We start from the raw sequence: 23,084 nt of genomic DNA on the forward strand, positions 1-23,084 counted from the left end.
TGGAGGAAAAAAAGAATTTATGGTAGCAGCGAACCAGTCACCATACATTGCATTGGCTGTCGCCTGCTCTAAGACACCAACGGCAAGAACTGTCACTCTTTGATTCATTCCTCTCCTCTTGAAACGTGGCGTGGATGGATCTCTCTGCTTATAAGTGAACAAAGCGCGATATTCATATTATTCATATAACTGAATTTTTTCCAGTGTGTAATCCATTTCTATAATTCCAAGGCTGTTAAATCTTCCAGGCTAAGGCTTCCGGGTGCCTAGTGCTAAGAAATACTAAGTACACAATCATGGATAAAACACCGAGGAAGACTTTGGCGAAGGACACGCACACACATTGTCGCAAATTTCCATCACGTGCTCGTGATATGCGTGTGATGTGGCTTAATTTGAAGCTTAGTAATGTGGTAATTAATGGAGTTACCTAGAGACGTTCTAATTAGTGATATACATTTTAGAGTAACATTATCTCTGTGTACTGCTGTGTGGAAGAGCTGCCGACAAGAATGTGAAAACTGTGGTAGTAATTGAGATAAATGCGCTAATTAAGAACCGAGAGCATTAACTGAATGTGAAGAGAAACTGCTGAAGGGAGCCACTAATGTTGTCGCGCCACGCCTTTAAAGGCTGCGCTAATGTGTCCCCGTGATTTGTTAATGCGAAAGCTTAAGGCTCCCGTTCTGCAGAAAATCTGGCGTCGTCGGCGTTGGCGTTGTGAGCGAAAAATCCACAGACCTGGGTGGGCCACCCACGTGACCTTGTGGTGTCATCACAAGCACCCACCGGATTGTGAGCAAAGTGACCACCGTGGCAGGCGGCATTTAAGATAATGACTGGTTGCGAGGGGTTTCTCTGGAAGAGCAATGTGGGTCTTATAGGCTCCACCGGTGGCAGCATGCACCTGCCATCTCAGGGCAGTGGCGCATCACTTAGCCGCTGCAATACTGCGCCGGGAGTGGAATAAGGACTCCCACAGATTTATGAACGTAAAGCCGAGATTGGCCAATTACGCATATATAGCCATTAACCCATTAAAGCTATCACGTTACACCCTTAAGGTGGAGCTCGAGTGTACTCTCCAATTTTTCTTGGGAGTTTCAAAGCCAGGGCTACAGTTAACCCGTATTAGTGGGGTGCTCGTGGTACTTCCATAGACTTGAGGTCTGAGCGCGGCACGAAGACTTCGTTTAGAAAACTGGTCTATAGACAGTGTGTAGGCTTCTTATAGACTCTATTGCTTTCCTACAGATATTTCTTTTTGTCTATTCACAGTCTATAGACTATAGACAAAATTCTACTATAAATGTATGGCCATAAATCTATACATTGTCTATAGACTTTCTTTAGGAGTTATATTGCCATAGACTGTTCTCTATGGGTTATCCATAGAGGGTCTGTAGACTTTATAGACAGCGGCCTATACATAGTCTATAGACTGCCTAAAGAATTTTTTGTAAGGATTGTCTATCATTCGGTCTAGTATGTCTGCAGAGCTCAGTGAATGCTCTCTGGCGTTCCCCATGGTGCATGTCGACTCCAGCCACCCTTAACCTGCGCTCTGACCTGGCAAGTTCTGACCAAGACTGCACGGCTTTTCAGCAGCTCCCCGGGGTGACATGGTGCGCGTCGACGGCCCGAAACTGCTCCCCGGCCGGTCTCTGGTGTGCGTGCTGGGCGGTCGGGTCCAGGAGTACGGCGTGACGAGGCTGGACGGCCTCTGCGACGTGGTCTTCGTGCCCTTCTACGCACTGCCCAAGGGCGGCGACACTCTCCTGAACGATGGCCACAGGATCACGCAGGAGGTGCTGGAGGCGGCCGCCAAGTCGGTCACCACCACCTACGGCATCCACGTGCCACTCGGGTATGCGAGGCTGCATTGTCGGTCTCTGCGGCATGCGGCGGCCACCGAGAAAGAAAGCCAGGAAGAACCTTAACGTCACTATTTTAACGGGGTCATGGAGGAGCTCTAAAGGGAGTCTGGGGATGAATTGAAGTTGGCCTGCGTCGATAAATTATCGTGTCCTTATGACAAACGCACTAGTTTCACTGAAAGCGCAGCTTTCATAAGCTAGAAAAGATAAGAATATAACACAGGAATCTCCACCACCGGCCGTTTTGCAAACTATCTTGGGGTGGGGTCTTGACAGATTTTTTTTTTTGCGATGCGTATCCCCCAGTTGCAAACGCTGAGTACGCAGTGTGTTTCGGACCTGATATCACGGGCATCATTCATTCACACGAAGCATGCGTTGAGAGGCAGAAGGGCGTTCGGGTGACCACACCTGGAGGAAGGTATCTCAACCTGGTGGGGAGGACCAATAGTGAAGGGAACGAATTCACTGGAAATTACCTTGCGAAGGCTGGTAGTGCATACGTCGATCTGCGAGCTGAGTTTGTCGATCGTAGTTGTCATGTGGTGGCTTCGACTTGAATCGAACTGCAGTTACAACTTTGTGACGAGATTTTTAAAACTATTGTCCTAAATGCATTTTAACACTTGGAAGCCAAATGATATCTGTATTTTTGTTGTATATATCTGCGTATACTTTGATTGCACGAGCGTATGCTGACATGAATATAGGCCGGTGACGTAACTTTTACAAACTGAATTTGATTTCTCCATGCAATATACAGGATGAATCGTTCGGCAAATGAAGTCAATTCTAGTGATTTCACAGAAGTTCGGAGAAAGGATTGGGCTTAAAACCCTGTGTAAATACAGCAGTCAAACTCATATATGGAACTGACAGATGTGTTGTTCAGAGCTGCTACAGTTTGGGTTGGTTACAATGTGAGGCACCATTAAATGCATTAAGTTTCCATTTGAGGCTTTGGATTCTATAGGCGCGAAAAAAATTGATGTACGGCATCGTAACCTTAAGTACGGCGAATACTTGGTTATGAGGTATCGATAAATAATATACGTATAATGCTTGAATTGATCTCGACGCCACTACATTCCTGGCTGGGCTTTGTCACTGTGCGTGTTACAGAAAAGTTTCTCAAGTTATTACCGACCTGAAACGAAAGAGTGCCCAGCAGAGGATGAAAAACTACTGGATGAAATACAACATTTACCACTACGGGGTGCTAGACCTGCACGTCGGGAAAAATGGCACCACGGCCTCCGACGCAGCGGGACGAGTCTTCGCCCTGCTCAAGGCAAGTTTCATAACCCATAATAAGCCTCAGATTTTGCTATGTAGCCCATACAAACGCTGTTCGTCACTTAGCTCACACATCGAGGCTTCTTACAGGATTAAAGCATAATTTTTGAATAAGAGTAAAAAATAAATTGTGGCAGAGTTCTTTAGCTAACAAGTCAGTGCCATTAGGGTATCTACAATAGGTGCGCAGATCAAGAATATTATACTCCTGCAGGTGTTTCAAGCTTCCTCTTTTGCGGGCATAACCTTAAGCTAAGATCTGTAGTAGCCGCATGCACACGATATTAATGCTCGCGTATGTTGTGTGGTATGTAGGATTTAGCATCCCAAAACTGCACTCGGATTATGATAGACACCTTAGTGGAAGACTCCGGATTAATTAAACCGCCGTTGGATTCCTTAACGTGCACAGGTCTTTACTTTAAATTCTTATAGTTGATGTCTGAGCAATAGCCGGACATTCTCCCCGCACTTACTCATTTGATTTCTTATCTTGCTTACGTCTACTTTTTCCGCCACCTTAGGAATTTAGACATACACAGAACAATATCCGTCGGGAATCCGAAGTTGCCTCTAAGCACCACAGAGCGGCATACGTCGTTTTGGGTGTCCGTTCGCTCTTGGCAACCAACGGCCAGCTCTTCAAAACCCTCGAAGAGCACGCACGGTACGGAATGCTTGGGCATGTGGCAGTGATTATTTGCGAGTTTTAATGACTTAAGCAGGCAAACAATGCACTCTCACTTGCCCTGACTCGCTTAATTCGAAGTGCCCATTTTTCTTCATTCACGGCCTGGTCCCGTAAACACCAAGTGTATAAAAAAGTCCATCTTAAAGGTGCACTAAAGAGGAATATGAACTCTTCTTTTTACCGCGGGAACTCGATTCACACGTTGCGAGCATTCTTAGAAACTTCGAATTATTGTCCTGTGTTGCCGATTTTTCTAATTTAAATCGAATTAAACGTCCGGGCTCCAGCCTTTTTTTTTTTTGAACCCAACGCTGAAGGTAGGAGGAGTCAACTAACGCGCGGAGTGCCTTTAATCCAGTCCCGTGGCGGCCTGCCGCTCTGCCTTCGGCGGAGTGATACGCAAATCAGAGTCCATGAGTATTTTTATTTCCGTGGGCCTAATTTGCGGCTATGTTCTCTGCGACTGAAGCTATATTGATTCACAGCAACCTGAAAAAACAAAATGAAAGCGAAAGCGAAGCCGCCACTTGAATGGCACTCCATGCGTTGGTTGGCTCCTCCTACCTTCCGCGTTGAGTTCAAAAAAAGGCGGGAGCCTGGAGGTTTAATCCGATTTAAATTGCGGAAATCGGCCACACAGTACAATAATTAGAAGTTTCTAACAATGCTGGGAACGTGTAGACCGAGTTCCCGAGGTAAAAAGACGAGTTCAGAGCCTCTTTAGTGCACCGTTTAAGAATGAACTCTGCATAATGCGAAGAGATTTTTGGTGCGCTTCGAGTTGAATTTACTGAGAGCGCCCCTCTTACACAAATGGTCTATAGGCAGTCTGTAGACTTTATAACTTTTAGACTCTTTTGCCTCCTTATAAATATTTTCGTCTATTCATAGTCTATATACTGTCGATAGACAAAAGTCTCCTAAAAATGTATGGCCATAAATCAATAGATTGTCTTTAGACTGTCTATAGGATTTGTATTGCCTACAGACTGCTCTCTCTAGGGAGTGTGTATAGAAAGTTTATAGGCTTTATAATTTTTGTAAGGGCCTGTACTAAGGACTTTAAGAGTACATGCCTCACTTCTGGTGCCAACTTACGGTATGTGAGTGGTGTTGCTAATAACCCCAGCGAAGAGAGAGTCTATAAATGGTGCCCTCTTTTGCCAATCAACAGGTCGTTTGTGGTCAGCGCTTTCATATTTCGCACACACATCAGCGACAGTGAAGCGTCGACGCCTCATTACGGATGCAACGTCAACGGCCCTGCAGCGTACAAGATTAAGAACAGCAAGCATTTCATGGGAATGGTGAGGCTGCCGGCCTTAATGCCGTTTAGGCTGCACTCTCGACTGTGATGTCGAAAAAGAAATGTAATGTCCTTATCAGACAATGTTCAGTGCTTTTGATGGATGATACGGTGGTTCTTTTCAGAGAACTGACAAAACAGTCCCACTTCGTTCATAATTAAAGGAAGCTGTTTTCGGGGGTTTTTAAGTCTCACTTCGTTTATAATAAAAGCAAGCTGTTTTACGTGATCGTGTTTTTTTTTTGTACGCTCCTAAACATCTCACAATCGGGTGCTTAATAGCAGTTGAGTCTTGATTGTAGGTAGTTTTCATAGAGACTGCAAGGTTTTCAAGTTATCTTCAACGGATGCATTAAATTTCAGTACGAGCATTCTAACCTTATTTTAATTTGCCTATTTTGCTTATTGAGGAGGGATAGCTGTGCTGCCTTTAATGATGCGATAGCAGACAAAACAATCAGACATAATAGATTCAACGACGTCCTTCAATTTGTTTAACTATGAGAATCTCTGCTTCAGAAACTTAAAATCACGGCTGCTTGAAGCGAACTGTACTTGTAAAGATTTCGAGTATGGCTAGATCGATGTGGGGATGCGGTTTTTTTTTTTCAAAGTACATGAAGCATATGAATGCATCAGAAAGAAATATCTGGGCAGAAAGTCGTTCGAAGGTTTGGCAGTGAAATGGGGAAAATATGGAAAATAAATTTTAACCACTATTTCTATCAGGGCATTACCTTACAACCTGCACCGTGCAGCATTGTACCTCTGGAAACTCTGTTTGTTTTGCTGTTTAAATACGTTTGCCTTCGCACTATCACATTTAGAATATTTGGGCTATGTAATTTTTTACTATGCGCTGTCTAATTTTCGCAATTTAATTTGTGCTAAACGGCTAGGGCCCTTCGGGTACATATATCTAGGATTTATATTTTGTTCCCAAAACAAACGTTGTCGCTTGGGACGCTAATTATCATCCTCGCACATTACTAGACATCGTCTTTGCCGCCATGAGGAAAAGCAAAAACAAGCACGCAAGTGACTCATTTAAAAGTCGCCACGCCGATGGGCTCCGTTGGGTTTCCCTTTCCTGCAGGCAGATGCGGTGTCCTATGCGAGTAAGTTCAGCTGGGCCAGAAACACAACCCTGGCTGTCTCGTTCACCCTTTGCACGCGCCGCTACCGGCCACAGAAGGCTCTGCACATCGGCGCCGAATGCAGCAGGGACGCCAAGAGGAAGACGACGACGATCGCATCGTCGGCCGTGAGTAAAGCTGCGTATTCTCTACAAGTGCGCTTTAGACAATTATTCACCTGCCGCCGTTTGAGGTTTATATAGTGAATCTGCGTGCGAAACGTACAACGCCCGTCTACTTGGTGGCAGTTAGCTGAGAATGGGATGAGAGACACCGTGGTAGCGGGCTCCAAATTAATTTCTGCCGCAGGGGTTCTACAACGTGTTCTCACATCGCACAGAACAAGGGCGTTCGAGGATTGCGCCTTGATAGAAATGGGGTCGTTAAAGTCCGAAGCCTCGCCCCGCCGCGGTGGCTCAGTGGTTAGGGCGCTCGACTACTGATCCGGAGTTCCCGGGTTCGAACCCGACCGCGGCGGCTGCGTTTTTATGGAGGAAAAATGCTAAGGCGCCCGTGTGCTGTGCGATGTCAGTGCACGTTAAAGATCCCCAGGTGGTCGAAATTATTCCGGAGCCCTCCACTACGGCACCTCTCTCTTCCTTTCTTCTTTCACTCCCTCCTTTACCCTTCCCTTACGGCGCGGTTCAGGTGTCCAACGATATATGAGACAGATACTGCGCCATTTCCTTTCCCCCAAAACCTATTATTATTATTATTATTATTAAGTCCGAAGCCATGCTCCCCATGGCGGCAGGTCAATGCTTGTCAAATAACTCTCTCGAATAGAAATCGCTAGTTACTTCAGTTGGCGTTGAAGAGACCTTTGCCGTGCAGAAGGCGTAGTCAGGCTGCTGATGATGCTGCGGCTGCTGATGATGTTAATGATGATGAGAGGGTTAACGTCCCGAAGCGACTCAGGCTATGAGGGACGCCGTAGTGAAAGATTCCGGATAATATTGACTATCTGAGGTTTTTTAATGTACACTGACATCGCACAGCACACGGGTTTATATAGCGTTTCACCTCCATCGAAATGCGACCGCCCGCGGCCTGGATCGAACCCGCGTCTTTCGGGACAGCAGTCGAGCACCATAACCACTCAGCCTACGCGGCGTTTTCTTCCGTTCGAGTACCCACATTTATCAGATTTTGTCAACCGCACAAAATGCACTTTACTTCTTACGTTACTTAAAGCTTATTTAACACATGTGACTTTACATCACAGAATGCCAGCGTTATATGAGACTCTCTCCTAGTCAGTCTAATTCAAAACCTCAAGAAGGTGCAATGCATAGTAGCCAGGCGCGTCTTCTAAAATTTTCATGCGAGCATTTGTTCATAGATATGCTTAAAACACTGCAATTTCCTCCTTCAGCAGATCGCTGGAGACCTGGCAGGCTGAAACTTCTTTATCATTATTCATGAAGTACCTTATCCTTGATACGACACATTACAACAGTATCAATTTCTGTAGTACTACAGTATCAGTATCAGTTGCAGTTAAAAAATATCAAGTAATTTGCTTGAACGCGTGATTATAATCACCGCACTGTACAATCACACATTAACCCAAACATTCACTCATTTTTGCTCAAGGATTACTGCAGAACGAAACTGCTCACCAGCTGTTGTTCAGAATGCGATACATTATTATATTTTTAAGATAAAAAAATATGACCCGAATTTTACATATCTTGTAATGAGCACTCATAATTTTATTTTTTATATTATTGTTTTTGTCTAACAAACTTCACATTTTGTTATGAAACTGTGTGCGAATCTTTTCTGCCCTCCATCCTGTAACACCATTTACCAAAGAATGGTATTGTAAACTAAATAAATAAAAGACAGCATCTTTTTGCGCTAACATTCGGCAGCTGTGCAGTGAAAGGCCGGACTTCTACGCGAACCAGGCCATCGACAAGATCCAGCACACGGCCTACTCGTGGCGTAAACCGGACGTCGTGGCCACGTACGACACCGCGGATACGATGCGATGGAAGGCAAGGCGCCCAGCTCACGCACCGCACCTTTTCAAATTTATCTTTTACGGTGCAGCCGTACATTTAGTTGTGTTGGGCCTTTAGCAACAGCGCTCCAAATGGAGGATTTTACATAGATTTACATTTCACACAGACAAGAGAGCACCTGCGTTTAAACAGTGAAAAGCGCAATGTTGCTTCATGCTGGCAAAATGACGTGGACGCCCACTAGGAGCAATATTCAAAAATAAAAGTTTGTGGCATTTTCCACCTCCTCGGCACAAATTAGCAGTTGTCGTTCCGCTCCTGTGCATGTCTCACTGAGGCTCATGATATAAATACGAATAACATATGAATTTCTGCTTAAAAATATCAGAGGGGGCGCCTATGAGGCCTGTCGTAATGAACTTCTCAGGATTAATTTCGAGCTCCTTGGGTTTCAAGTTGGACCGAAATCTCGGTACACGGGCGTTTTCTCACTTGACTTCCATCAAAATGCGACCCCAAAAAGAAGTGTTCCCCTCCCATGCTGCAACCTTGAACAAATGCTTTGAACGAAGATTTCACACCGGCCACGTGTGAACTCAGAAGAAAGCAATTGGCTATGCACCCCTGCACCCCCCCCCCCCCCCGAAAAAAACACAAACAAGAAGTTCATGGCGCTATTTAAAGGTACCGTTCTTTTTCCTTTCCATCAGCTTGTTATTAATTTTATTTTCGTTACGAAGCGAGAGCGGAAAAAGTGACGGGCCAGGAAAGAGGTCTCGTTTATGTGCGGTATTCCTACATTGTGATTCGTTAGCAACTTGCCCATCTGCCTATTCATATCGTCTTTCTCTTTGCTTCTCTAAACGACGCAGATATGTTCCCTGGAGAAGACCCACCGGCATCTCAAACTGAGCGTCGCACTGTTCGACGCGGAATGCGAAGACTGGCGCGGCATGTGCACCCTACCCAGCACGTCGCACATGAGGGGCTCCGACAGGATGCGCAAACTGCACGCCTTCTTGCGCCAACTCTCTCGTCGGGGCAAGAACTCAAGCAGGGCCTGCCCCTAAAGTCCCCATGTACCGTGCGCGTTTGATGTATGCCATGCATCCGGTAGTTTACATATGGAAGCCGCACACTTCATGCGTGCCGCATAGATGCCCATGTCGCCCAATAAAAATCGATGAGCGGATCGACTAACAACAACTCGATCAATACTTATTTATGCATACTTGCGTGTCTGCAACCAATGTGACAAGAATGTGTCATGCGCCGGCTTCTCCGCTAACCTCTTGCTGGCGTCGCTAGTTTTGAACATGTGGCACCTCGTTCTTGCCAGAGCTCTGTTCTTAGAATCATTCCAGGCAATTATTCAGTTCAGTTCAGTTTATTACCTTAAAAGTCCCCCGGAGGGGCATTACATAAGGTGTCTAAGCTTGTCTAATTGTCTAAGCTCTTCCACGTACTACTTTATTACTATTGCAAGGAACAGCAAACAAAAAATGAAGTCAAAAGTAGCGCCGTTGTCTGCAGTCGAAATACTATCCACCAATTCCTCAGATAACAAAGATCCGGCTCCTGATTGTCAGCAGGTTGGTATGCAGTTTAGAGGGTGCTCCAAGCAAAGGTCCTCCTGCCTTTTTCGTGAACAATGCACACTTTCAAAATGAACAACTTGAAGACAGGAGCAGGCAACGAAGACAAAAATTATTTGTGGACTAAGAAAAAAGATTAAGAAAAAAGGGTCCCTGGCAGTGCCACTGGGTATAACGGGCTAGTTAATGAAGATATAAATTATATTGGGACTAGAGAAAGAAAAAAATTTGTCCTAGCTCGCTCAACTAAGTACAACGGGCTAGGTAATAAAGACAAAATTATTGTGGGACGATGAAAAAGAACGAAAGATAAAGATAAATACAGACAGACTGAATACAGGAGTAGGTAAAGCGGGAATCCATGGCGAGGAAAACCTAGAAGGCAGAAGTCCGGCGGCAGTTTTCCCTGGCCGCATACTTGGGCGCCATAATTTTTACTATAAGCGAATTTTATGAGTATATTTCTAGCAGTGAACAAGAATAATGAGAGTCTTTTCTCGCTGCATGGTGCTGAGAAGGTAGAGCAGAGAAGCGTTCGCCGTGTTCCCCGTTTGACTGTTCCCCTCGTATGTCTCCGTTGTGCCGCAAATGTCTTTTGTTTGCTTCAAAAAGATATCGTCTCACATCCGGTATATTCCACTGATCTGCCAAGAATCAGACAGTGGTCAATAATGCAGGAAGGGTGGACTTATAATACGGGGCGGAAGTTTTGTCAGTTAGACAAGTAATTGAATGAGGTAATTATTTCAACTGAAATTCACTCTTTTTTTTGTTCTGGCTAACCACTGCGGGTCTGCTAAAGAAAATAGTTCTTCGACTACAAGAAAATGGTCGTGCAAATATTCAAACACTCACGATATAAAAAGCACTTTACTGGAGGATTTCGTAGCATTCAGCAGCACATGAGCATTTGGGCAAAGACGAGCACCGCTCGCTGACTCATGGTTCGCCGAAGAGGAAGTGCAAGGCAGGGCGCGGGGAAGCACGTGCGCTCAGATTCTCGGCAGCGTTACTCGATTCTGGCATCCTGCCCAGCCATCACTGATTGGACTACGCCACTCTTGACTGTTCCTGCCGTTCCTCAGCTACCAGCATTGCCTACGATGGAGGAGAAACACGCATTTCCCAAGGAAGCAGGTGAGGGCGTTCGACGGTTAAAGGTACGGGGACATCTTGACGCTGTGACTACGGCGCAACGAAGCAGTCCTGTCCGAAGCCACGAGTGTACAAATGCGTCCCAACTAATTTTTTTTTGCTTCGGCCTCAGCATGTCGTTTTCTAGCCTTAAATCGATTTTTTTTGTTCTAACTGCAGCGCCACCTGAAGTGAAGCATTGATTTAGCGCTGACTGCGTGTCAGAAACCGGCAACGTATGAGATTGCTAGAAAAAAAGGCGAAACAGGAGTACAGAGCTTAGCATGAGGCTTCAATGCTATCGCATAAGACGCCTGTGTGATTTTCGATGTCAGCACACGTTGTCCTCTGGTGATCGAAATTGATGCGACCCTGCGCCGGTGGTTAAGACCTCCCACCTTTCCGTTCCTTTCCATGCACGTCAGATGAAGCATCACCACGCCCTTTTTGCAAATAGCGTTTGAAAGAGGATGAAAGTTGATGAAAACGACGATTTAGAAAGCATAGCGTGCGAGGCTTGCAGTTTAATACGTCTGGTGAATGGCTGCTCCGATGACTGGGTGAGCGACAGTTGTAGCTGTCTGTTCGCCCCTCCGTGCGTTCGAATCCCGCTCGCGGCTGTTTATTTATTTTCTTAGGAGGCGAGGGGGGGGGGGGGGGGGTGGCTGATAGACTCAGGTTGCTCTTCCCGAGCTCTTACCGTACACAACCTGCTACGATTGGCAGGCGGCCGATGTAACGCCGGACGGCGGTTGCCGAGTGTTTGCTCCAACGAGGCTCCTATATGCTGTCGCATAAAACGCCTGAGTGCTTTTCAATGTCAGTGCACGTTGGCCTCCAGCGGTCGAATTAATGCGCAACTCTGGGAAGTCAAATTTTCCATGTATAATGGAACGTAAAGTAGATAAGTCTCTGTATATTTTTATAATAACAATAATTGGTTTTTGGGGAAAGGAGATGGCGCAGTATATCAGTCTCATATATCGTTGGACACCTGAACCGCGCCGTAAGGGAAGAGATAAAGGAGGAAGTGAAAGAACAAATGAAGAAAGAGGTGCCGTAGTGGCGGGGTCCGGAATAATTTCGACCAGCTGGGAATATTTAACGTGCAATGACATCGCACAGCACACGGGCGCCTTAGCGTTTTGCCTCCATAAAAACGCAGCCCCCGCGGTCGGGTTCGAACCCGGGAACTCCGGATCTCCGGGAACTTCGGAGCAAAGGCCTTCGCTAAGAAGAGATGACAGTGTATTATAAACACCTAACCAATATGAACCATCCCCTTCCGCTTCCGTGCGTGCAAAGGCGAGCGACATGCGGAACCCGGCACACCGCACTCCCACAGCGCGCACTGGAGGCAGCGTGCATCGTCCATCTTGGTGGCCGATGAGCGCCGGCAGGGGTCTCGCAGCGTCTCCCATCTGGGGATCCTCATGCCGCTCTATCTGCTGCCCCTTCTCTTCATCGGCTCCGAGGTTCGTCACACGAGCTCCTTTGCTCTCTGTCGCTCTTCCGCTGCGTCATCCTCCCCTGCACGCGTGGGGCGGAGCATTTCCCGTTCACCCTCGCCGGGTGCGTGCTCCTTTTGCAGTACGGCGGCCTTCTGTACTGCGTCTGCTTGCCTCTGCTGCTGTGGACCTTCAACGCACTGCCCAAGCCTGTCACTGCGCTGGTGCACCTCGTCACCTTGCCGCTGCTGGGACTCATGGCACCGGAGAACGTCGCCAGCCAATACCTCGCAGTACGTAGAAGGCAGCGAGGAAGGGGCAAGGGAAGGGCGGCTGCTGCTAATCACATCATTCCCATTACACCTATAAAACCTGGAAAATGGCTGCGACAATCTTTACCTTAACGGCTAAGAGTTCAGCGGGAAGACTCGATTGGTCTGGTTCGAGATTTGATGAATGGCTACGGAATGAAATGCATAAATATACTTATTGTGCTGATTTTGAGCAGGCAAAGAAAAGAGAAATAAAGGGCTCGTTGCGGTATACACAAGAAAGAAGCACAGAGCCATTGAAACAGAGGAAAGCACTGGGGAGCGCGTTTTTTTTAAATGACGATGCTGATTAGAGTAGAAAATCAGGTGCGACATCAATTTGGATTCGAGATAACTTTACAGAAAGCAGAGGCATTAAGGTTGTTACAAGTACCCGCTGACCTCCAAAGATCGCCGTCAGCGCTGGATGCGCTATTATACTTTGCATTGCTGTTCCAGTGGTTCCTGTTCGGGTTCCTCCGTACTTGAGCGTTTTAGACAAAGAAACCTACGCACCACCTATAGGCTTTCGGTGATGCCCCATTAGAGTAAAGCTCGAGATGTGCACTGACAAACCACGGAGGCAAAGGAAGCAGAAGACACACCTGTCTCCTATGGTTTCGGCATTTAGTGTAGAAAAAAAGGTTGTCCGAGTTATATGCGTTCGCGTCCACATTTTCCGACACGGCGCACGCAGGGCAATGTACAGTCTTTGCCAAAAGTACACAGCCCAAGGCGTCCGCTTCTGAGCCCTTCAGCGCGGCTCCTTTTGCATACTCAGGGACCCTAATGTTACGAAGCCGGGAGGAACTTCAGTCCTCAACCCTCACAAGCTTAGGACTGTTAAATGTGCTAAATAGCCCCGCTACATGGCTCAGAAGAGAACCCCTTGGGCTGTATATTTTTGACAAAGACGGTACACGCCTCTGGGAACTACAAGTATACTCAGATGCTCGCCGTGTTTAATGTGTTCGGCCTGGCAACGTGTTCTGGCTGCCTCACAGGTCGATGTTCTGATCGTCGCGCTGCTGCTATTCCTGGTCGTGGTCGTCGACGCCTGGAGCGAACTGGTGAGGAGCCTGGCCCAGGGCGTGTGCGCACGCTTCGGTCTGCAGCGCCGCACGCTCTTCGTCGGCGTGTGCCTGTGCTCCTTCGTAAGCGCGTGGCTCTTCTCGGCCGCCGTGGCATCGGTGGCGTTGCTGTACTTGCTGGACCGCATATGCGCGACCATCTTCAAGAAGAACATGGACCGGCCCCCGGACGTCGCCCACTGCTCGCTTAGGCGCCCGTCGCAGCTGGAGTGGAGCTCTGAACGCCCAGTCCGCGTCGACGACGAGGCCCTCTTTGACCGGCTGGCGCAGGTCGTGCTCAGCATGAAGAAGCCCAAGCGTTCGGAGCACCGCCTTAAGACAGGGACTGAGTCTGAGGACAAGGACGCGGTCGTGAACCAGGGTTCCTCTGCCGCCGCCTTGACCCCCGTATCTATCGTCAATACTTCTCCCGAGGTACGTGTTCGGATGAAGTCTTGACTAAAGGTGTCTTATTAAGTTCGCGTCAGGCGTTGATGTCGTCGTTGTAGGCAAGGCTAGGGCCGATTTGCTTGCTCATCTGAGCCTCTAGGAGAAGAGGGCGATTACGAGTTAGTATCTCAGAGCATGAACACCGACGCGTCCTCTACTGATGAGGTCCTTTTTGTAGCCATTCTGATACCTGTAAACAGGATCTGCGATCAAACATAGAAAGACTGACACGTGCGAGGACTCTCACAGACTACAGCGATATATTTGTTTAATTGAAGTGACATAGACGAAGGCAAACTCAGAACTCGGATCTCGGAAACGCCTCAGAAACTGAGCCACGCAGATGAGGGCTTACGAAGCTTACGCAATGAAACTGCGATGCTGCATGATTTGACTGATTCCACAGTGTCTGTCACAACCTGAACTGCATTCCATGTTCAATGCCTGGTGTCGCATGTACTTTGGCACTCCACGGTACCTTTACGTGAGGCATTCCTGCTGGTTTAGTTCATCTTTAGGTGCCTAAATACGCGCCACATCTGTGCAGGTACATCGACAAATGCCTGAGGCAACTTCTTCGAGTGACGATGTGGAACTTACGGACGCCGGCAAGCCGCAGAGAAGCGGCAAGGATAAAAACGCGCGTTTTGGTCTGTGGCGCCTGCAGTGGTCCAAAAAACGTGCACCAGTCGACCCACAGGTCAGTTGCTGAGTCGCATCAATGAACACCCAAATCAATGTGAAAGGAAAATATTTGTTCATGATCATTCTAGGTGGAAGAGCAAAGAAAGCAACAGTCAGAAAAGCGTAGTTTTTTTTTCTTGTTGTGAGTCCTGCAGTGCGACTTGTGTGGCATTCCCATATCTGCAGATATTGCATGAATAAATTCCCTCCGCACCCCTCATTGCTTTGAAATGCTAGAGGCGCAACTGAACCTTTTCTGCGGTGCCCCGCATAAAGACTGGGCGATCTTGAGAATTTTGAAAATGATACCGAAAAAAAAAAACGGAACGACTTCTCTGAAACCTACAACAATGCTTTTGTCATTATTTCTCTTTACAATACACTGTCTTCACTGTAGTCGGAAGTAAGGTAATCATTGGTCCCTTCTATAAAAAGGAACGGTTGCTGCAGTGTTAAAGCAAGGCGCATTCAGCACAAGCTTTTGTCATGAGACTGAAAGCGGGCGAAATCAGGGCACCTGCGATTCGGTGCCCTCCTCGTTCAGTTGAATCAAACGATACACCTGTTTTGATCTTGACGCAGGAGAGTCGGGAAGCTCCGGCGGGCTCTGCTGCTGACTCGAGAGCGGATAGGCGACCCCAGGAAGACAAAGCGATGGAAGGCGATGACGTAGACCACCGAGCAACTTTGACGCCAGCTGGACCGTCAAGCGCAATGTCTAGCAGGGAAATCAGTAGCAGCCATCCCCGCCACGTGACGCAAGGTATCTTTTCAGGGGGCATATATTTCAAGGGCCTTTCTGTCGCAATAGGTACCTATTTATCTCCGCCATTGTAGAGATGTTTACCGCCGGTCAATAGGACATAAACACAGGCCTAATTTGAAATTCTGTCGAATGAGAATGGCTGTGGCAGTCGTGTACACCATCAGCCTGACTACTCCCACTGCAGAGCAAATGCCTCTGCCATGTCTCTTCAATTAACACGGTCCTTTTCCAGCTGCGCCCACCGTATCGACGCAGCAAACTTTTTAATCTCATCCGCCCTCCTAACCTTCTGCCGCCCATTGCTACGCTTGCCTTCTCTTGGAATCCACTCCGTTACTCTTAAGGACCAGCGGTTATCTTGCCTTCGCATTACATGCCCTGCCCAACCCCATTTCTTCCTCTTGATTTCAACTAGGATGTCATTAACCCGCGTTTGTTCCTTCACCCACTCTGCCCGCTTGCGGTCTCTTAACGTTACACCTATGATTTTTTTTTCCATGGCTCGCTGCGTTGTGCTTAACTTAAGCTGAACCCTTTTCGTTAGCCTCCACGTCGCTGTGGGAGCACGCGCACACACTTATGGTACCCGAGAAAGAATAATTCGTAATGTGAATAAATCAGTTCTTTCGCTTAGATTTAGACTGCATGCCTAATCGCATAAAGGTGCGCCCGCAGTGACTGCGAACAATTGACGCCTAAGACTCCTTGCCAGAACCCAAGGTACGCCTAGAATTAGACAAAACACGTATTCCAAAAGGGCTGATTGCACACAATAAGTGCATAGGAGATCATACGAGGTGATCCGACTAATCTGCGTTCGTTGCATTGGTTGTACATTTCGCTGCTACAATGATCATCTCTCCGTTACGACATAACAATGAAAACGACGGGGCGTTTACAATGACGTTAACCTCAATGTAGCAGCAGTCTCTTTTGCATGTTCTCGAACAATTCAAAATATAGGCTGTTTTGAATAGTGCTTTACCTTAACAAGCAAGAGTGAATTCCTATTATTTTCTGGGGTGAGGGGAGAACTGTAACTGCTTTGCGTTATTAAAGTTTGGCGAATCACTCACATGCTGAACATAGACGATACATTAAGAGTAGGGAGATCTAGGGAAAAATGCGTCACAAATTTGCTAAATGTCTCCATACTTCTATTTTCCCCAAAAAAGGCAGTATTGTTTGCTTTATGTTTTAGATACACGCTCAATAGAAATGAGGAGACCAGCTGAAACGAAACATAGGAAAAAAAATTTAATTTCAAAATTTCAAAATGTCGCATTTCTTCCCGACTCCGCGGCGAAATGAGTCAGGGCATGGGGGAAAAGTGGACGCCCCTGCAGAGTAAACGCATTAGTCGGTCTTGCAGAAAATGCACTAGAAATTTTCTCCATAGGCACCAGCATGGACTTATTTCTGTTGGCTTTCGTACTTTTTTGTCGACATGCAGAAAACGTTTTCTAAGTATTTAATCCATTAGACAGCTTATTTTAAGCAATGCCTGTTCTATTCGCACAGAACCCTTCAGCCAAGTGAGCCCACTTGCTACTGTGATGAAGAAAAAGCCGGGTAGGAGACAGCGGAAAGACCAGCGACTACAACAGCCGGAACAAGCGAAAACACAGCAGGATATTCAGTCCCAGGTTCCCTCACGGCCAAAGGTACTCGTGAGCGAAGTCGACAATCCGAAGACGATGCCGACGCCCATGGACGATGATCCCTCGAAATTTTCTAAGGGCACTCGCCAATCAGTTTTTATCGACATGGGGCAATATTCCCATCAAAACCAAGAAAGAAACAAGAGGAAAACTGAAAACATGAAAGCGCAGCCTTTAAGCAGCCCACGCTTCAAGTGGCTTCGTAAGTTCAATATCTTCGCGGGCACACTGCGTCGTCAGCTTCCACCCACCTCTCAGCCCGACCCGGATGCGGAACATGCTGCTCCCGAAAACTCCGCCGCGGCCGTGTCAGCTGCGGAGCTCTGGCGGTGCGACAACTTCGTCGAGGCCCGGGATGATGTATGTGCGCTCAGGCTTGCTTCGATCGAATACAGTGAGAGTCCCAGAAATGACATCGCGACGCCAGTTCGTGTGGCACTGCCAGGTACTGCCATCGCGGACAGGACGACCGCAAACCCTACCGTTCTCGACGCACTGGCCGATCAGTTTGACGTTGCAGCTAAGGCCGTTGTGTCTGCCGCCAGCAGAGTCACCGATCTTGCCCCGCAAACCGCTCCCTTTGGTACTGCGAAGAGTCGCGAAATTCAGTCAGAACCGGCGTACCTCCAAACACTCACGGACAACCGCGAACCCATCGGTGTGATTGAGGACACAAGACCTCTTCTCGAAAAATCTCGCAAGGCTGTTCCCGTTACCGCAGCGGTGATGGACGAGCCTCTCGAGACTAAGGAATACCTTGACGATGAAACCACCAGCAGGACACACTTTTCAACAACGCGGTCCCAAACTAACAAAAGCGCAGCAAGGAAGAAGAGAAAAAGCTCTGGAAGTAGCAGCCATTCCTCAGGGAGATCATCTGGCCGTGCCACTCCAAAATCCAAGAAAGGGGAGCTTTTAGACAAGAAACGAAGAGAGTCCGTTTCCGACAGAAAAAAAGACCAGTTGGAAAGTACTAAACATTCCGAGACCAGTCGTTCCTCAATGGAAGATGAACGCCACACAGCCAAAGGTGTCAAGCCTGCTCAGACCCAGAAGGAAGACCACCAGGGCGCAGAAAACAGTCACAAAGCCGTTCCTCTTCAATCGAAGCAACTCCAAAGAACCACAGCAGAGGCATCCCGTTTAGGCACTTCAGGCCTGGAGAACGCGGCACGCGAACATTTGCCCCCTGCCCCGTCTGTTGAGAAGCCTAAACCAACATCGGCAGCCGCGACTCATTCCTGCAACAAGATAGACGACAAAAAGCGCCCAGATGATGAGGGAAACTCCGACAAGGCAAGCCAGCTGTCGAGGTCTTCAGTTAAGAGCAAGACCTCTTTCGAACGCCTGAAGGAGACCAGTAGCGGGAAGAAAACCGTGAAAGCGGTGAAGATAAGACCCGACATTAAACAGTGTGTGAGGAAAGCGACGAACATTGAAGATTCGCGTCCGCCGCCAGCACCCTCTGAGAAAGCTCAGCAGGAGCAGCAACCTGAAATTACAACGACGGCTAGAAAGATCAGCCTACCCGATGCCCTGAAGCCATACGGTAGACAAGACGTACCCAAAAAGACGAAGCCAGTTGCGGAGGAAGCGGTACTCAACAGGTCTGACTCTGAATGCACTCCGAGCAATGCTCCGAGAGCTGGTGAGACAAAAGGCGCTTCGACCGACGTTAATGTCAAGATGTCCATACCTACTCGCGCGTCTGAAGCGGGTTTGACATCCAGGCGGAGCATACCGTCCGGTGTGTCTTTCGGTATGGACGTGAAAGAACTTAACCGAGATGAACCGTCATCATCGGACAAGGTAAGGCATAGTGGAACGCTGTGCGTTTGGTCGAGAGTTCGCGCACACGCTTCAGAGGCGCCCTCCCTGATTATTAATGCGAAAGCAAATCTCGGCTATGTCGACGGGGTCGTGTGACCAAAGCGTGTCACCAAAACGTGTACGCAGCGATTGTGACGTTCGCAGAAAAGGAAGTTTGAAACGAATGGTTGTGATAGAGAACGATGTGAGGATGATGCGCAAAAAAAAATGATGTCAACAGGATGATTAGTTAGAGCCAATAATGTCAAAAAACGTTGAAATAGCTTGGACGTCGATATAGTGAGTGTACGGGAAAACAGTCGTGGACGGCAGAATAGTGGGAAAATAGTCAAAGAAGTGAAAATAAAGTTTGAAATGAATTGAAATGTATTTGATGAGTGATAATTAATTGAGCAATAAAGTTTGACATAGATTAAGTAATCAGTTTGAAGCAAACGTCAATGGACTCAAAGAGGGGCAAGGAGAGGCGACGAGTGTCGGGGGGGCGTCAAAGCTTTCGCATTCCTGCAATGCAGGCAGCCGCATTGATCTCTAACGTTTTTCTAACAGCCCTCGCCCCTGGCGCACCTTGTCGAACTGGCACCTCAGACAGCGCGCAGACGACGACGCTCCTCAGCTTTTCCCTCGACTTCTGGTTCGTCAACGTCTAGGACTCGAAGGGCATCATCGGTGGACTTTGGCCCGGCGCAATTCGCTCTAATCAGGTGTGTATGAAAACAGCGCCAAGCTTCACGATCTGTCATTAGCTAACTGCCTCGGTGCTACAGCTATCAGCTGCATACACCTGCACCCATACACGTGCCCCCAAAATAAAATGGTTTACTTCAATACCATAAAAAATTCCGCGTGTTTCTGCTCTTGTTAAGACTAACTTCAGGCTACATATCTTTGTCGCAGAAATGAGCAGCTGTGAAACGGCATGTTCACAGACAACCTAACTGTCGGCTGACGAGCCGCAATATATAAGTTGGGGAATGTCGTAGTGGCGCTAGATCGGGGTATCACGTGAGCTGTGCCCACAGCCTCAAGGGTGAATCTACCTCTCCTGATACACCTTCGCTTATCCTGTGCACAAGGGCACATGCGGGAACACCGAACATCATTGCATAACCGGCCAGTGTCCCTTGTAAGTGTGAGTGTTCTAATGGACAATGGAGGGGCAACGCATCTAACATGCGTGACTCTCTTTCGGGTGTACGCGCTCCGCACCGGTGGCCTAATGGTTTGAGCGTCCGCCTCGCATGCGGGAGGTGCGCGGCTCAATCCCCAGTGCCGCCGGGTACCCACCGGTTATACAATGGGCACAAGCTTCCCCTGCCTGGTGCTCGGCTTCTTTAGGATGAAATGCGTGGGAAATGAGTCCTTGACACCACCTTGAGAAAACGAAAACCCTTGTGTCATGGCATTTTCTGGCCACAGATGCCCTTGCGGCATAAAAATTCATCATCTCTCTATTCGAGAGGATTGATCCTCCGCACAGCGTTGTCTTGTTTCCGTTCTCGACGTATGAGCAGGACGCTCCGTGTATGGCTATAGTTGACTCGGAAACTGAAGGGACATGCATTTCATTGCTGAGAACTGCTTCAGGCGCCAACAAGTTACGGGTGTTTTGATGCCGCGCGTAGCCCCGTGCAGGAGCATGGCGTCGTCGCGCCGCCGCTCAGTCTGCGGCGGCTGTCCGCTGCGGGCACCAGGCAGCGGCGTTCATCCGCAGCCAGTCTATCGTCGGTGGCTGACAGCGGTGCGCTGGACATGAGCCGACGACTCTCGACCCCTGTGCGCTATGTGGCTCGTTTCGAAGAGACGCCCACGAAAAGCCCATTTTATGGCCATTCACCTTTCAGCGGTGAGTGGAGGTCACGTCACGCGCCGGGTGATGGCGGGAACGGGGGGAAGCAATAGTTTGCAGCTGACTTGCCGTCAATTCATTTCATTTCATTCATTTACCTTAAAGGCCCCTTTCGGGCTATTACATAAGGCGTGGGGTAATCAAAATCCTTGTTACATTTTGTCACGATGATATGAGAATTTCAATGTTGGCGTTGAAGGATAATGGGCAGGCGATAGCAGCAACGGAGTGGGAGATGCCGTTCCAGGAGGAGGTTCACACCAGCGCAGACGTGTGATGTCGAAGAGGGAAATATCATGAGGCGTAAAAATACTCAGCACAAGACGGTCGTTTAGGCAACATCGTTTACTGCGAGCACGTATATGCCTTTGCCAGCTCGTCGAAATAAGGAAGAGAACTGCAGTTGACGGATGCCTTTTTCAGCGTCGCATGCGAGTTCCTCCGAAATTTCTGGCCCGCTTTAAAATTTGCCCTTCACTTGGAGAGGAAAACAATAAAAACATGAGCAAAAATGGGCGAGTAAAAATTATGAAACCTGGGAAGCTAGACACTTGATAAAATTGAAACGTAAAAGACCACAGGACATAAGAGCGAAGAAAACAATAACAAAGCTAAAAGGCAAAAAAACAGAACAAGAACCCGCAAGCTAAGAATTATCGTTGACGTGATTACACCGATTTCCGGTCATCACGTGGCAACATACCTGTTTTCTACGAATTCCTGCTTCCTGTTCCTGTTGAGTGTACAACTCGCTATAGTGTTTCTCCAGTCCATGCCTTTATTGTTGCTATTATTATCATGATTATTACTATATATTGTCACTGCTGGGCACTCTGCTGCCAAACACAACGTATATGACGGTGAGCATCGTCAAGCCACTGTTTCTCCCTTCACCTGAAGAATGTACAGTCTTTGTCAAAAGTGCACAGCCCAAGGGGTCTGCTTCTGAGCCCTGCAGCGCGGCTCCTCCTCCGTACTTACGGACCCTGTAGTCTCACCAACGCGAGAGGAACTCAAGTCCTCAACTCTCCGAAGCTTAGTTTTAGCAAATCTGCTAAAGAGCGCCGCTTTACGGTTTGGAAGCAAACTACTTCGGCTCTATATTTTTACAAAGACTGTACATGTGTTATTTGTTCGGAATAAATATTCTACTTCAAAATTCTTGCCCCGGAATAAACTTCCAGTTGGTAGTCAGCACTCATGTAGTCCCATTATCGCTGTTTGTTCCTTGTGCTCTACCGTTCTTTACGCCTAGGCTGTGTGCGCGTTATAACCTCCTTAGCGTGACAGTGTCTGTTATGCGTAATTGTGAATTTTATGTGCCGGAAACTCAAATGCGCCTTGATTTTCTTTTGTTCCCAGTCATACAGGTAGGATGCCAGCTCGGACTGACGACGGAGGCGGCGAAGGCGAGGAGGTGAGAGATCCCTCCTCGAGGAAAGGGAGAAGCGTGCTGTTGCAGGCATTTCTCGAATCCGCTTTTGCAGAGGAGCGCCTCGGATTTGTAAACGTAACCTAACGCATAACACAGCCCATGCACGCTGGCTTTTTTGTTCCATTCTAATAATAATAATTGGTTTTTTGGGGAAAGGAAATGGCGCAGTATCTGTCTCATATATCGTTGGACACCTGAACCGCGCCGTAAGGGAAGGGTAAAGGAGGGAGTGAAAGAAGAAATGAAGAATAGGTGCCGTAGTGGAGGGCTCCGGAATGATTTCGACCACCTGGGGATCTTTAACGTGCACTGACATCGCACAGCACACGGGCGCCTTAGCGTTTTTCCTCCATAAAAACGCAGCCGCCGCGGTCAGGTTCGAACCCGGGAACTCCGGATCAGTAGTCGAGCGCCCTAACCACTGAGCCACCGCGGCGGGTTCCATTCTATGCAAAGCAGTAGTTTTTGACGGGATATCATTAAGGGTTCCGTTCCGCAGAAAACCCGGCTTCATCGGCGTTGTGAGCGAAAAAGCCTTTGTGAAGCTAGAGAAGCAACCTAGGTGGCCCACCTAT

At 47.9% G+C, this 23,084-nt stretch overlaps 1 protein-coding gene across 1 annotated transcript; it reads left to right on the top strand.

The window, feature by feature from the left end:
• The first annotated feature begins 1,622 nt into the window (after positions 1 to 1,622).
• On the top strand, positions 1,623 to 9,360 carry LOC144119529 (uncharacterized). Its single transcript, XM_077652114.1, has 7 exons — positions 1,623 to 1,867; positions 3,000 to 3,168; positions 3,698 to 3,840; positions 5,039 to 5,171; positions 6,267 to 6,434; positions 8,184 to 8,309; positions 9,149 to 9,360. The coding sequence occupies exons 1-7, from the start codon at positions 1,623 to 1,625 to the stop codon at positions 9,344 to 9,346; spliced, it is 1,182 nt and encodes a 393-aa protein (XP_077508240.1). The 3' UTR covers positions 9,347 to 9,360.
• The last annotated feature ends 13,724 nt before the right edge of the window (positions 9,361 to 23,084 follow it).

This window comes from Amblyomma americanum, chromosome 2 (genome assembly GCF_052857255.1).
Source record: "Amblyomma americanum isolate KBUSLIRL-KWMA chromosome 2, ASM5285725v1, whole genome shotgun sequence".
Classification (NCBI taxonomy): domain Eukaryota; kingdom Metazoa; phylum Arthropoda; class Arachnida; order Ixodida; family Ixodidae; genus Amblyomma; species Amblyomma americanum.